Source organism: Castor canadensis, chromosome 8 (assembly GCF_047511655.1).
Source record: "Castor canadensis chromosome 8, mCasCan1.hap1v2, whole genome shotgun sequence".
NCBI lineage: Eukaryota > Metazoa > Chordata > Mammalia > Rodentia > Castoridae > Castor > Castor canadensis.
The window spans coordinates 18,709,664-18,725,780 of NC_133393.1; the positions used below are offsets into that span (position 1 = coordinate 18,709,664).

The 16,117-nt window shown below is 41.8% G+C and overlaps 1 protein-coding gene across 3 annotated transcripts in view; it reads right to left on the reverse strand.

Moving 5' to 3' along the window:
* Cmtr1 (cap methyltransferase 1) overlaps window positions 1–15,590 on the reverse strand; it is a 39,795-nt gene extending 24,205 nt beyond the window's left edge. The window contains exons 1-6 of one of the 3 annotated variants that reach the window (XM_074082289.1): window positions 15,402–15,589; window positions 14,470–14,557; window positions 12,677–12,814; window positions 4,360–4,511; window positions 2,685–2,843; window positions 89–181 (exon numbers count right to left, since the gene is read on the reverse strand). In XM_074082289.1, coding sequence (XP_073938390.1) covers window positions 89–181; window positions 2,685–2,843; window positions 4,360–4,511; window positions 12,677–12,809 — 537 coding nt within the window. In that variant the 5' untranslated portion in view covers window positions 12,810–12,814; window positions 14,470–14,557; window positions 15,402–15,589. Of the gene's footprint in view, window positions 1–88; window positions 182–2,684; window positions 2,844–4,359; window positions 4,512–12,676; window positions 12,815–14,469; window positions 14,558–15,401 lie in introns of all 3 variants that reach the window. The other 2 variants (XM_074082287.1, XM_074082290.1) reach the window with 2 other exon arrangements.
* Window positions 15,591–16,117: the final 527 nt, after the last annotated feature.

Consider the following 16,117-nt stretch of genomic DNA (forward strand, 5'->3'; position numbering starts at 1 on the left):
TAAGTTACAAGTCTATGTACACACTCTACTCAAGGAGGAGAAAAGTCAAGAAAGGGACAAGTTGGGGTACATTTTCCTGAAATCCTACCTTTCCCACAATCATCCAATCGCTCATTTCCTGAGTGTCAGGAATTTCGGTTGTACATTCTGGGAACCATGACACCTGTTCACAGGCACTGGGCTACAAACAAAAGAGAGGAAGAAAGTCAGGTAAGACAGACCTTTTGGGCTATGCCATATGCACCAGGGCTTCCCCAAAACAATCCAGAGGGACTCAGATAGACAAAGAAATGTCCAAGTTGTTGAAGCCAATGTAGTGGTCAGATATGAGAAGTGAGAGCCAGAATTCTGCAGTGTGACTTCTGAAAGTCAGCTCCAATTCTGCTGTGAATCCTTTAGAAACTCTGGAAATCTCTAAGGTTTCTTTCATTTGTTCCGATTTTATTTGCTGAATACTTACTATGTGTAAGTGCTCAGAATACAAAATTAAGTAAGACAAGTCTTTGACCCAAAAGGTTTAAAATCACAGTAGTGAAGATACAGAGAAGTAAACAGGTGATTGTTACATATAATGTAAGTCTTTGAAATGGCAATTACGTCATTGCATTACTGGCAATGAGTCTCACCTCCAGATACTCAAAGTGCTAGTCACAAAATAAGCCAGATATTGAAGGGGGGGAGTGGGAGGGGGTGGAGTGGGTGGTAAGGGAGGGGGTGGGGGCAGGGGGGAGAAATGAACCAAGCCTTGTATGCACATATGAATAATAAAAGAAAAATGAAAAAAAAAAAAACAAACCTCAGTACTGTCAAAAAAAAAAAAAACAAAAACAAAAAAAACAAAATAAGCCAGAAACTAGTAGATTATATTCCTCCCCCACTGATTCCAACACAGAACAGAAAGTGGTAGCTCTAATGGCTGCTTCCTTTTAACTTTTCATTGCTTTCTCTAACAAACAAAACTGGTTCTCACTCTGACTGTACATTAGGATCTCTTTCAGAGAGCTTTTAAAGAGTACTGGTGCCTGGGCCCTACCTCCAGAGTACATATGATCCTATTGCTCTAAGGTGGAAACTGAACATATGTTTTTTTAAAGTTCCCAAATAATTCTACTGTGCATCCAGGACTAAGTACCATTGGGCTAGAGCAACATGGATTATAAAACCTAACCAGGTGGCTACCCTGCATGGCAGCTTCACAGATTGCCTCCCAAGCCAGTTGGAGAAGAGATTCACCGTTGCAACTTGAAGCAATGTGATTAAAGGTAATACCACATGCTCTGAAAGGTACAAAATGGTATCACGATGCAAGGTCTTGAGGGCAGACCAACCACCACAAACAGAGAAAAGCTGAAAAGAAAAACTACTGAAGTCTTTTGTCCATGAATCTGGCAGTGAACCATGGATTCTTTCCCTAGTGTAATCTATCACCTTTAAGCAAAAACGTAAATTATAAACTGTACAAAAGAAACGGTACATACACACATTGGATGCTCCTTTCTTGAGCAAAAGCAAACTTGATCTCCCCATGGAAGCCTGCCCATTAAGGCTACCTGCAGAGTGGACTTTGTCCAAAGGGTCAAACTTTAAACTATACTCCTGGGGTCTAGTAGCCACTGAGCACTTTCCATGCCGTGACCCCATGACTGGATAGTCATCTCAGCCCACCCAGACTCATCTGCCTTAAAGAAGTGGCTACCAACTGAGAGGGGGCCAAACTCTTACTTCAGGCATCTTTTGTAAAAAAAAAAAAAAAAAAAAACTGAATGGTAACTGAAACAGCCTCACCCCAAAAAAGAATTTCAATGGCTTATCTCCATGATGAAAGGAAATTTTATGGGTAAATTTCAGATTTTGAGTTTAACAAAGTTCATTCAAATTCTGCCCCACTGAAAGAACTGCTACTGTATTTGTATGTACTTGCTTTTACACAAATGACAATGAAATGGAATGCTCTAGGTATTTCTGAAACAAAAGTCTACATCTAACATCCAATTATAAGTCTTTACCCTGCACTTTCTTCTCTGCTATTCTGCTGGTTTCATCTCCTCAGAGCTACAAGGTAGCAAGACTATCCCCAGAACCTATTAGCTCCTAGCTTTCGAAATCTTACTCTGAAGCCTTACTAGACTTTGTGCATGAGTTCACTGGTGTTCTTTCCTGATCTGTAACAGCAGGGAAACTGTTGTCTGAAGCTATCTGCAGCAACTATGTAGTAGGGAAGACATTTGTGCTCTATTTTGTCTTATCTCAACTTAGTAATAGTAATATCTTACTATGATTTTTAGGTGCTCCTAACCACTAGATCACTCAAACAATGAGAGAGTGGGTTTTCACTTATCCCACTTCAATCTTTTCAGCAGAGAGAGCTCACTACCTGTGAGTTAAGTTTCTTATTCTACTAGTGGAAACCTGCACTATTTAAATTGAAGATCTTTGTGGAGCCAAACTCTGACTTCTAGAATCTTTTACCTATAGGTCTTAGAGAGTCCTAGAAAGTAACAGGAAACAAACTGGTCTTATGTTTTCCATTCTGGACATTCCCATTACCTTCTATGTAAGAAACTAGTCCAACCCTACCTGTACTGCCTCTGGAGAGTTCTAGCTTGTAAATATGGTTTCATAAACATACAAACATACAAAAATACCCAGCGGCTTTCCTGTCTCTTCCTCCCCTCACCAGTTACCTCTGGTTCATCCCGCCAGTCCACGTTCAGCTCCTGATCAAAGCCTCGTAATGTTAGACCCAAGCCTCTTCGACCTTTCTGATTAGAGGCCTCAACGATGTCCTTCCGACCCTGGCTGTATTTACCCAATCCTTCACCTTCCCTGAAGCCCATCTTGGCCTGAAAAGGAGAACACAGCAGCACAATTAATTCAGTCCAACAGACATGTATTTAGCCCTATCACAGGCCCTTACCAACCTGGAGAAATACAGATGAGCAAGGCCTACTGCTTTCTTGCCTAAAGAAGAAAAGAAGCATAAATAACTACAGGCCCAGTGACTATCTATTCTGCAGGTGAAAGTCTAAGGCAACCGGAAGTTGGATAAATGAGAAGGGACTGCATAACTGTAATTAAAAGAACCAAGAGTACTTAATGAATCTCACTGGACATTTGCACAACTTTCCCTTCTAGCTAATTTGTCTGATTAAGTGAAAAGTAGATCCAGAGTAGAGTTGATAAAAAGAACATAATTCAAAATAGAACAGCTTCAAGCAGTAACTTCTACCTCCCCTTAGCCAAGCAGCCTTACCAGGCAAAGACAAGGAGGGCTTGCAGGAGCCTACTTAAAACATTAACTGGAAAACTTTCTTCATGTAAAGCTGAGGCATGGAGGGTACTACAAGGTTCTGGGACAAAAACCCCTTTTTAAATGTCACAATCATCTACAAGCTCACACTAAACTCTTGAGTTACAGGTCCAAGATGCATACCTCAAAGATCAGAGACCCAAATCCCAAACCCACAGACTCTTACCTAATCAAAGAATTCCAATCCTGAAAAGAACTAATTCCTCATAGAGAGTCTACATTCCCTTTGGGAGCAGAAATCCCAGCTCAAGAGCTGGAGGATATCCCTACAGTAGCCACAAATCCTTCTCCAGGTCAAAGAGGCTAAGTCACAAGCTTCCCCATCTTTCCCTTCTCCAAAACTTGTGGTCTCCAAACAAGAATCCTGACCTACACCTTCAGCAGTGACAGTTCTTATTCTTAAACTATTCCAGTAGAAAATAAAGGAGTCAACTATGATATTCCTGTAAGCAGAAGAAAACCTGGTTTTTCCTAAACTTTGTCCTTCTTCTGATAGATCAATGTTATGAACTGGGAAAGAGAACTGGACCTTCTTTGGAAAAAGACCATGCTAGTACCATTTATTTTAGGCACCTAGGAGTGAACATGAGTTTAGTAAGATTAACCTTTTAAGATTACTCACTGAAGCCAAAACTCACAGCATAAAGTCTCTTTATCCACTGACACATATCCATGTTTAGGGGAGTATATTCTTAGGTGTTTATAAGAATTCATTACAAAGAATATAAAAAGGTGATCCAGTTCTGGAAAGAACAGGAAGTTCTGAAAACATGGTTAGTATATAAGACAGTGATAGTCACTAAATCATTCCTACCATCGGTCACTTCTCTCTTAACATACAAATGAACTCATGCCAGGCACCAATGGTGCAGCAATCAGGAGAATCACGGTTCAAAGCTAGTCCAGGCACATAGGTCATGAGACCCTATTTCAAAAAAACCCATCACAAAAAAGGGCTGGTGGAATGGCTCAAGGTGTAGGCCGTGAGTTCAAACCCCAGCACAAAAAAAAAATAAATAAATAAAAACCCAGTCTAAGCACTGACATACCATAAGCTTCTGAGAGAAACTATTATACATGGAGTAGCGAGAAGATGTTCCTTCCACAAGGGAGTCTGCTTTGAATGCATCATCAAAAGAGTCAGAACTGAGCTGTTTCCCCTCGGTCTCACTGTCAGACTCACTAAGGCTGGTAGTAGATGCTGGAAAATAAAAAGAAGAAAGTTTAGGTGAGTTTATGTCACAAAATAGCCTTTAGCAGTCCAAGTTTCATTTATTCAACTAGTATTCAGTATACAAACTGCATTTAATGAAGCTCATTAAATGACCCAGGGTCAAAACTACTCTCTACCTCTTATTAGCTGTTGTATCTGAGTCAAATCGATAGAGTCCCTAATGGTTCTTGACATTGGGAAATAGCAGTTTTTCTTCCCCATCTTTTCAGTTTACTTCAAGTGATACCTACCTCACAGGATTGTTTAAAGATTAAATGAAACAATATATGTAAAAGTATAATGTCAAATATAAAGTGTATTTACTGAAAATATACTGCTCTTTATGTTGCTTTATTACTAAAAACATCAATTTCTAAACATTGGTGCCTACCGCCATTTTCAATGATTTCATCGCAGACTACCAGTTTCTGATTCTTTAATCTTGTAGTCAGTTCTCTGTTTTCATAGTTCTTCAAACTTATAGGCAAGAGAGTGGGTTCACACTGCAGCCCACAGAATCACTGGCTCATAGGGAAAGAAGAGGGGAAAGAACAAAAGGAAAGAGGACAGAGGAGGGGAAGGAAAAGAAGGGAAAAAAAGGAAAGAGAGGAAAGAGAGGGAAAGGGATAGAAGCTCCAAAAGAACCACTAACTGAGGAAGAAAGTAAAAGAGATGCAACTAAACAAACCAGGAGAGGCTGGCGGCCTGACCAAGCTAAACCATCATCTTCATTGTCAACAAACTTGTCAAGGAATTCCAAGTAAGACTCACCTCCAGTCAGAAGTGAGGGTTATCTGTCCCACAATCAAACTGAGATGGATCCTTTGTCTGGATATTCACTATGACTAGCTCTTCCCTCCCTTACATACGTATATAAATCTACTAACTTGAAAGCTAGTTCAATCCAGTGTCATTTTATTCAGTGAGTTTCTCAGATAAACTTACCTAAATTTAGAAACAGACTGTATCTCAAAAAGTTTGGTCAAGCCAGGAACTGGTGGCTCACACCTGTAATCCTAGCTACTCAAGAGGCTGAGATCAGGAGGATCAAGGTTTGAACCCAGCAAGGCAAATAATTCCCCAGACTCTATCTCAAAAACACCCAACACAAAAGAGGGCTTGGTGAAGTGGCTCAAGTGACAGAGCACCTGCCTCTCAAGCATGAGACCGAGTTCAAACCCCAGTACCATTACCAAAAAAAAAAAAGTTTGTTCAACAATTTCTACATACTCTCATTGAAAATGGCATAAATTGCAAACCAGGAGAAATACAAATCAGGAAGTGAGGGTGCTGGTATCCAATCTGATTCAAGGCTTAAGAAATGGGATAGTACTCGACAGTGCATACATCTCATTAATAAGTAATTGTGGTTATTTAAGGATAAAATTAATTTTCTTTCAATTTATGTGTATTACTCTTTCAAATGTTTATTAGCTATTAGGATACAATTACTTGTTATTCAAATTTAAAGAATTACTTAATAATCTGAACTGTTGGGTACTGCTTTTGACTCAGAAACATGATTAAAAAAAAAAAAGTTAAGGCAACATTAAGAGTTTCTTACCAAGAACCCAGAAAGTCTGAGATACCTGCTATCTGCTTTGAAATAGATCACAAAGACACACTGTCAAAAAAAAAAAAGAGCAGGACCACATGCAGGAGCATGACATCCTGACACTTGTGTACTAAAGAGGGGAAATATAATTATATATTTTTATTTATCATAATTGCATTGTAAGGAAAGATACACAAGACCAATAAAAGTGATTATGCACACATGCAGGGGTTGGGGTATGGAGGCAGAATACCAAAATGATTACTTGAACAAATGAAAGAAGTGAAACTTGATTTACAATTTCACATCAGAAAGAGGATACACTGGCTATCTTTTGATACTTTTGAATTATAAACCATATAATACAATACCTATTAAAATGTAAAATACATATAAAAAAAAGACTTAGCAATGTGGCAATGTGGCACAATTTCCTTGAGGAAGAAGGGAAGTAAGTCACTGAGAAAAGAAACTGATTAAAGCCCTGCTGCTGTGGGAGGTGCTGATGAGCAGGACAGAGCGCATAGTGTAAGACGTTCTGTATCAAACAGAGGCAGACACTGTTCAGTACTCATAACTTGAAGACTACAGCATGATTCTGAAGCCTAAGAGTATTAACCCCATCCCTTTCCCTCAGGAAACACAAACTTGCTAAGGGTTGACATCAGAGAAGAAAGCCTTCCTTAGCACCCAGGCCTGATTCATCCATCCACTGTGCCCCAGTGGCACCAGTATTCATGCCGTCAGCAAAGCACTCGCCACACTGCCTAGAGCCAGTTATTTGTCACATGCTAACCCCACTGGACAAGGTCACTCTGAGAGAACAGGAACTTTGTCATACTCAGCTTTGTAACCCCAACAACCAATCTGAGGCTTTTTGTTTAATAAAAATTAATCAAATGGGTGTGATGCTAAGAAAAAAAGACTTGGGGGGTGGCTCAAGTGGCAGAATGCCTGCTTAACAAGCTCAAGTCCCTAAATTCAAAGGGGAAAAAAGAAAAGTAATTAATGCTTACCACAGTGAATTTAAATATCTGTCAGCCAAGTTCATGTTACCTAAGGATATATTGAATGTATGGCTCCTTATTTCCTCATATAATTAGTACAAGATGTTCATGCCTCCAAAGTTTAAGGATATACACAGAATATCTATATCCTAACAGAGAACTGGGCCCTCCTCCAGCTATGATTTAGCACCATCCCACCCCCAGGAGGTTGAAATAGGATCTGCCAGAGCTCATAGTGCTGATACTGTTTAATAGATCAGATAGCTACTTTGGTTTAGGCCCTGTTCTATGAAAAGCTCACACTATATACAACAGGGTATTGTGCGAAAGTAACAACTGTTAGAAAGCTTAAAAATCTAAGACAAATGTGCACTTTTTAATAATATAACATTTTGCAAAACAAAGAAGAGGCAGGTAAACGTGGGTGAGAAAATCAGAATAAACTCAAAATCAAAATTTTGGCTTCTAATCAGGTAGCAAGGAGGAATTTTGGCTGCAAATGTGCCTGAAATCTGCCTCTTCCTGTTAAGATGCTGTCCAATTCTCTTAATAAGGAAATATCTTGTTTATACAGACCACTGTAGCACACATCACAGAGTGCCACTCAGAAGGAAAGATCTAGAACATTAACAGTAAGTAACCATGGAAACTGAGAGGTGAAGTGATATTTATTTTCTGTTTTGCACTTTTCTGCATTTGTGAGAAACAAGAATATATTAGTCTTAAATTGGAATAAAAAATAAAGCTATAAAAATGTACCTTCTAAGTCTTGGTTCCTTTTCAGAGGAATTCAGAGAGCAGTTAAGATCTGAGGGGCAAGGCCTCCTGAGTGGCCCAAGACTATCTCCAGCCACCTGTCTATTCTCTTCCATGCTGATGAGAGATGCGCTCTGCAGCAGAGAGCCCACATGGTAAAGAATCATCCTTCCAAAGGCAAGGATTCTTTTCTCTCAGTTGTGTCCATGCCTTCAACCTGCACTGCTCAGTAGGGAAGGACTGGTACCAGTAATGTGAGCAACTTCCTAAGCACGGCCCTTACAATCCTTCTGGTCAACCCAGGGCTTCAGGATCCTGACTAATCAGAAGCTGCAGTGTTACATCAGTTCTTATTCCTTCCACCAGCTATATGGACATTCACCAGCTCTCTGGAATCCTTCTCAAAGAGGGCTGTGCCTTGCTCCAGCTCTAGGGAGCTGCTGAGCTGTTAGGTTTCCTGGAATGGCAAGAATCCCATGTCTGGGCACACAGGGTTTCTGCCAGCCTTGGATCTAAGAGATCTTGTTTCCTTTTGTCATAACACCTTTGGGCAAAAACAGGGAAACCCAAATTTGACTAGAAGACTCACTAGGCAAATCAGTGTTGACTATGGCATAGACTCCATGCATCAGCCTCTGGCACAAAGATCTTTCCACTCCTCTTCCTCCTCCTCCCAAGGTATTACCTCTGTATGTCCACTGTCTTTCCCAGGTTCTATGAAGGTGACAGGAGCAAAAATATCATCCAATGAGGTAATTCCTTATGAGGTCAAGACATGTGCAAGAGAAGTAAATAAACCTTTTTTTTTTCTCTCTTTTAGTACTGTTGTGTATGAAGCCAATTCTTGGTTGGACAGGATTTAAGAGAAAGTTCCTTAGATTAGTGTTAATGTCCAAAGACTGTCATGGCCACTACTTATTTTTACCCCTGGACCTTTGGGGTCACTCTTCCTAAATGAAATGGAAACAACTGTCATGGCTGCAGCGGAACTAAAGAGGAGCTTTTGTTTCCCAAGACCAGTAAGAATTTAGCTAACATTAAGCAGAGAACGTTGTAATGAGGATATAAATTAACAGGACTAATAAGGTCAGTCTATTAAAATCATTAGTTTCATTAAGAACTTGCCAAAGCTGGGTGACATTCACATTTACCTCCCAAGGAGCTTCCCTTCTAAAACCTACCACAGAGCCCAAAACATTATTTAGGGTTTTCATTTACGATTTCTTCTCTACCTGATAGAAATCCTTATTAAGTTATTTTTAAAGAAAAGTTCACATTACAGATGAACAAGGTTTCCCAGCTACTGCCAAATTGTTCACATGGTGATAGAGGAGGACAAATATGTCAATGCTAAAAATAGAAGTGACAACACATAAGGAGACCTGGCTCAGACCACTCATAGCCAAGGTGAGCGGCACACAGAGACAGAAGAATAAATTATGAATTTTAATAAATATCACATCCTAACAATTGCTGAGGTATTCACTCATTTCTGTTTAAAGACTCAATTTCTCCTTCATGCCAGACAAATGGTAACTCGTTAGAGCAATTTAAACAGATACCGATAAAGGGAGTTTTTGATTAAGGTCATGAATCTGGGCTGACAGGAAAGCAGTGGTGTTTCAGGGCGAACAGCCTACTTAGGAAAGAATTAAACCTGGTGGAGGGGAAGGTGCTTCTATCGTGGTGCTGGTGAAGGAGCTTTGCAACTTCCAACCAACTTGCTGCAAGAGGATCAGGAGCCCACAATAGATGCACAGCTTGGGAGAGAAGGAAATTTTCTTGAGGTCTACACCACTTTCCCTGTGAGAAACAACCAAAAATAAAAAATGACCACATCTGCCTCTAATTGACAGAAAATTTCAAAGAGTTTATTTATACTTGAAAGTGCCTTCAAACTCCTCTTAAAATACTGAAAGAACACAATGGGAAAGAGCACAATGATAGGTGCCATGATAACAACTTCACTTTTTCCTTTACTCTGGCCAAATGTCAAGTCACTGAGATGGCAATGCCACCATCTTGGGAATGATATAAACGAACAAACTGCTTAAGCTAAACAGATCCACTAATGAGTCATCACATTGATCTAGCAAAGGAAGAAAAACAAAAGTCCACACAAAAGTAGTAACTACTGGTTTTATTTTTTGTTTTGGGTTTGTTTTTGTTTTTTTTCTTTTCTATTTGTCCTCACTAAAGAGCATTTTTCATTCATCTATGAACAGTATGTACAGGTAAGGTGGGTGGGGCAAATGACTTGAATAGGAAAGCCGCATATACATCTCAGCAAGACAACAGCCAGGCACGCAGTCCAGGGGCTGCCTAGGGGGAGCTGATACAGAGCACAGATGATACAAATGCCAAGTACTTAATGAAATGATCTGCAAACTTGAGCAGGGATAGGCAAAATTATAAGATGTGAAACATTTTAAGACTTTAGAAAAGACACTATTGTTACCTTTTATTAATTTTGCTCAGTAAATATTTATTGTGCATTCAGCCCATACCAGGCATGGGAAGGAGCGGAACACATAGAGTAGTCATGCTGACTGTAGTTCTCAGTTTTTCTGTCAACATGGGCCCTTCCTGAAGTGAGTTAACCTAGAGAAATCTAGCAATGTTGGTTTGCCTATACCTCCTGTCTCATTTTCTACAAATAAAAGAGACAACTGGCCTACTGTCAGACACTAACAAGGGACTAGCCACCTCTGAATTTCCATTCTGTGCACAACAATAGGCAACCCTGACTGTGTCATATGGTGCTACTTCCATAAAAGATTAAGGCTATTTTGTTAAAATTAAAGGGAGTGTATGCATGAGTATAGGGAAGGAGGTGTTAAATTCAATTCACAATCACATTTTTAAAAGCCTGAAATTTTAAAAAGACTAGTTTCCTTAAAGGATCCTTAATCTTATTATTTACCTTCCTTTTCCTGGGAGTTGCCCTTTCCTTTCTTCAGAGAGGCTAAGAGCAAATGTCCTCCAAGATCCACTTAGAACTAGCTACCTTCCCCATGTGAGCATCGCTTATTTCCCAGATATGCTCTCCCTTCTCTCTTGTAGGCCTTCTCTTTCAATACCTAAGCCAGACCCAAGCAGACTCCGCCTTCACCAAGCTGCTCAGATCCAACAGACCCTGCACCCAATAAACACTATTGTCCCATTTAGGAACCCCCAGTTACATACAGACTTTTTCACCTACCCTGGAATCCACCATAACTTTAATGATTTATTTTGACAAGGTCTTGTTATATTGCCCAGGCTGTTCTCAACTTCACAGGCTCAAGTGATTTTCTTACCTCAGCCTCCCACATAGCTGGAAATTAGGCATGCCACCACCGTGTCCAGTTCCATAGTGACTTTAAAGGACATGTACTCCACACACAAGGTTATGAGTCTCTTGTCCAGCCTGGGTCACAGCTGCACCATGTGCTCCATTAGCTGACCACCTGTCAGGCTTTCCTGGACCAGCTTCCTTGTGACAGATAATAGGCAACTGCCTTTCCATGATCCCACCACTTACAAATAAACTGTATTTCCTACCACCCTCAAAGGATGTTTCACGCCCTTTCAGTCACCAATCTGCTACTACGTTTCATTCCAGTTTACCACTGTGATCCCACAGAGGATGCAAAATGCAAGCCTGATGGTGTACTGAATCGAATATAGTGCCCTCTCCCCAAACTCATGTCACCCAGAACCTGTGAATGTGACCTTATTTGGAAATAGAGTCTTTGCAGCGGTACTATCAAGATTAGGGTGGGCCCTAATTCAATAACTGATGTCCATATAAGAAGAAAGAAAAAAAAAAAAGGAAGAAATGGGAACACAGAGGGAAGGCAGAGGCAGAAGTTGGAGTTAGGATGCCACCTGAGACAAGGAACACCAAGGATGGCCAGCAACTGCCAGAAGCTACTAGAGGTAAGGAGGGTCTTCCTAAGAGTCTTCACAGGGAGCATGTAGCCCTGCTGACACCTTGATTTCAGACTTCTAGTCTTTAGAACTGTGCAAGAATAAATTGTTTTAGGCAATGCAGTATATACTAATTTGTTACAGCAGCTCTAGAAAACAAAAACAGTTGGCAAGTCAAAGTTAATGCCAATGGAGCTACCTCTAATTACTTGGTGTCTTGGTGTCTGAAACAAGTTCCTAGGCACTATCATTTCTCAGAAAACATCCGAAGAAACAGTAAATGTCAAAAAAAAAAAAAAAAAAAAAAACAGCAAAGCAAAATGCTGCTTTCAACAGACCAGTGAAATCCTTTGCCCTTAACATAAACAGCAAACTAACTTAGAGGTGTTCCACTGCAGCTGGGTATTTCAGACCACAACTGCTGAAGGAATGGAGAAAACTGGAAAAGCTGAGACTTAAGCCAGGAAGCTGCGCCCATCCTCTACAAAAGAGCCCCAGGATCATTAATAGCTGTTAAAACACACAGCACTCAATGCTCACTGCTTCTTCTAACTGGCTTCAGGCAGCAATAGAGTGCCACCTATTGAAGGACCAGCAACGGAACCAAAGCACTTCAGGAAAAATAACAATTTTTTAGGGCTGGAGGAGTGGCTCAAGTAGTAGAGCACCCTGCCTAGCAAGTACGAGGCCCTGAGTTCAAACCCAAGTACTGACAAAGAAAGAAAGAAAACAATTTTTTATTTAAAACAAGTGTCCGCACTCTTAGTAGAACGACAGAATGGAAGACTCTATAGCCAAAGTCTCTCTGTAGAATTTGCCTACTTTTCCCCAAGGAGCAGTGGACTGTATTCTGCTCCATCCAGACACCAGGGATTCAAATAACCTGAAGGCCAGTGACCTCAGACCCATACAGGCAAGCATACCTTTTGCTGCATGATTGACAGAGGAAGGAGGTTCATCATCAGACGTGGAACTGAGGTTCAGGGCAAGCTCTGCAACTCTTTTTTTCTGTTTCTTGATGGGGGCAGTACATTCTGGGTCAGTTCTCCTCTTCATTGTTACTGCAACCATAAATCCAGACAGTCAGCTACCTTTGAGTTAAAGCCAATGGGACTAGAGCAAGGATTCCAAAGCATAAATCATCAATGGGATGAGATTTGGCAGTTCTGAACATCATTCAGTGCCAGCACTTGAATAGCTCTTCCTCAGAATGTGATCTAGGAAGGAGGCTAGCCAAGATCTGGTCTTCAGTAACGGCTGTTAGTTTTACTGGAAAATGAGATGCTCATGGAGGCCCCTGGGTCATTGATATTAGTTACCAAAAGGTCATCGATCAACACCACAAGCCACAGGGGAAAAAGGTCTTATTCTATACTTTCGAGGCAACAGTGGCTATGCATGACAATGTACACTAGAAATAAGTCATGAAATCTACTAAATATTAACCAATATTTTCAAGGTGTAGGGAACATCGAAGAATCGTTGTTCCATCATTCTTATTATTTTACCAGAATTAAGAGATTACATAACATGACACAAACATTGAGTTTTTTGTTTACTTCGTAATGTTTGAAAATACAGAAAGAACTGGTCAAGTTTTTAACACAGGCAAAGAATGGATGTAAGGATTGGTTTATAGCTGAGGAAAGACAAGAGTAGGAAAGGCACTGGGACTAGAAGTAACTGTACCATTGGAGAGAAGAATAGGAATCCTCCTCCAAAAAGAAAAAGAATGGAAGCCAGGCGCTGGTGGCTCACACCTGTAATCCGAGCTACTCAGGAGGCAGAGATCAGGAGGATTATGGTTCAAACCCAGCCGGGCAAATAGTCTGTGAAACTCTATCTCAAAAAAATCCATCACAAACAAGGGCTGGTGGAGTGGCTCTAGGTGTAGGCCCTGAGTTCAAGCCTCAGAACCACTAAAAAATAAAAATAAAAAGAATGGAGTGCCAGACATGGTGATACATGCCTATAATCCCAGCAATTGGGAGGCAGAGGCAGGAGTACTGCAAGTTTGAAGCCAGACTGGGCTACCATAGCAAAACCCTGTCTCAAGGTCTGGGGAATGTGGCTCAGAGGTACAGTGCTTGCCTAGCATGCGCAAGGACCTGGATTCAATTTTCAATGCTGAAAGAAAAAAAAAAGAATAGAAAGATGCAAGTATCACGCCACTATCATTCATGTCACTATCCTACCCACGGCAAATATGAAAGGAAAGCATGAGGAAAAAAATGGGATGGAATGAAATGATTATGGGATCTTGAAATCTTAAGGAAAAGCAGTGAACAGTGTGGTTTACACATGACTGACTGGGTATCGAGAACTCAGAAAAGAGAAAGGACTCAAAACAGAAGCAAACAGTGTGGGTGGCCAGCTGGGCTGTCACCCCTGAAAAAGAGGAGGTGGAGAAGTACAAGAGTGAGCTTTTACCAGGCACTGGTGGCTCACACCTGTAATCCTAGCTACTCAGGAGGCAGTGATCAGAAGGATCACTGTTTGAAGCCAGCCCAGGCAAACAGTTCTCAAAACCCTATCTGAAAATACTCAAAACAAACAAGGGCTGGTGGAGCAGCACAAGTGGCACCCCCGCCTAGGCAAGCATGAAGCCCTGAGCTAAAACCTGAATACCACAAAAAAAAAAAAAAAAAAATGAGCTTTTAACAACGGTCCCAGCAGCCACAACAAGAAAGCAATGAAATTCAAAGATGTTACTGACCCCACAACCTTGTTCCTCTTCTCTCCAACTCAATGCACCATCACACGCTAAGAAAGAAATTCCTTAACTGGCACCCACAGGCCCTCTCCTGGGAAAGTAGGAAGAAAAGGAGACTGAGAAAACAGAAAGCAAGGCCATGGCTGGCGGAGTAGTTCAAGAGCACCTACCTGTCTAGCAGGTGTGAGGCCCTGAGTTCAAACCCCAGTATCACCAAAAAAAAGAAAAAGGCCACACAGAGCCACGTATCACTTTAAATCACAGTCTCAGATCCCCTCCAAAAAAGGCCCACAAGGTGATGTGCAAGAAAGCCCATCGCAGGACCTGCTTCCAACTACAGCCAACGCAAAAAGGCTCCTCTGATTAAGTCACTCGGGGAAGACTGGAAGCATGAAAAACTCACTATGGTCTGTGTTAAGACGGTGCATCAAATCAACAGTCACGTGATGCTGATGTTCCTTCCCAAATCACATCAACTTAGGTTTGGGTCTTCCAAATCATCCAATCCAACCCTCTCGTTTTCCAATGGAAAAGACTGAGGCCCGAAAGGGGAAGGCCATATAGTGAATTAGTGCCGGGTTCAAGAGACCTACACGTGCCAGAAGACGTGCTCTGGCCAGGCTTCTAAGAAGATTCAAATCCCCTCTGCGCTCGGTCCTCCCTCCCTGGGCCTCGATTTCGCACTGCCACCCTTTTTCATAGAGGGAAGTGATGGGCCAGCCTTTGCATTTGAGGACAACGTTGAGTGTTTGAATGTGTGCACACAGACATCTTAGCGGCAGCCTGGGCTCTTGGAGGCTGCTGGGGAGGGCGGGCAGGAGGGGAGAGAAGCTGCCAGAAGGCTGGGTGAGGGCCGAAGCAGCAGTGGTGCGGGGAGGATGCTTGAGCCCGCGTGCCCGCCCGCTCGCTCCCACCGGCCGCGCGTCGGCACTCACGCTTAGGGGAGAGGGCAAGCTGCCAGGGAGCGGAAAGGGGGGGGTCAGGATGACGCTGTCGCCGCCGCCACCGCTGGGCCTGGCCCTGCCGCAGCCAGGGCCTCTGCCTCTTCCCTCACTTTCGTTTCCCCACAAGCCAGCTGGGGTCCGCAGGTCGCGCCGTCGCGCTCAGGTCCCGCCCTCCGAGTCGCGCGGGTTGATGACGTCACGAGCCAGCGTACTCCGCCTCCTTCGTGCCCAGTCCCGGCCCTGGGAAAACCGTGCCGTTCCCGCCCGCCCCACCCCCACCCAGGCTCAGGGCGCATGCGCAGAAGACCCGGTGGAGATGGGGAAAGATGCAAAAGTAACCAAGCTTGTTTTCCTCTTGCTGGGTAGATACAAAGGGTCTGGTGCCCTCTGGTTACCTCATCTCAATCTCCTGATCTACATTTTTCAGATTAAGACAAAATCAGAGGCTATGGACCCATTCACAAAATAATAATTTGAAGGGCTAAAATAACACATACAGAATTACAAAGGATATGAAGAATTACATTGAAAAAATTACCATATTTAAAAAATCTAGTGATTTGTTTGAAAATTGATGTATAGCATTAAATAATGAGAATGCATTCAAAACACAGGCAAGTTAAAGTTAAATTTCATTTTTAATATATATAAGTATATCCATCCAGAACAAATATACAGGGAAAACATGAACCTTGATTCTTATGCCT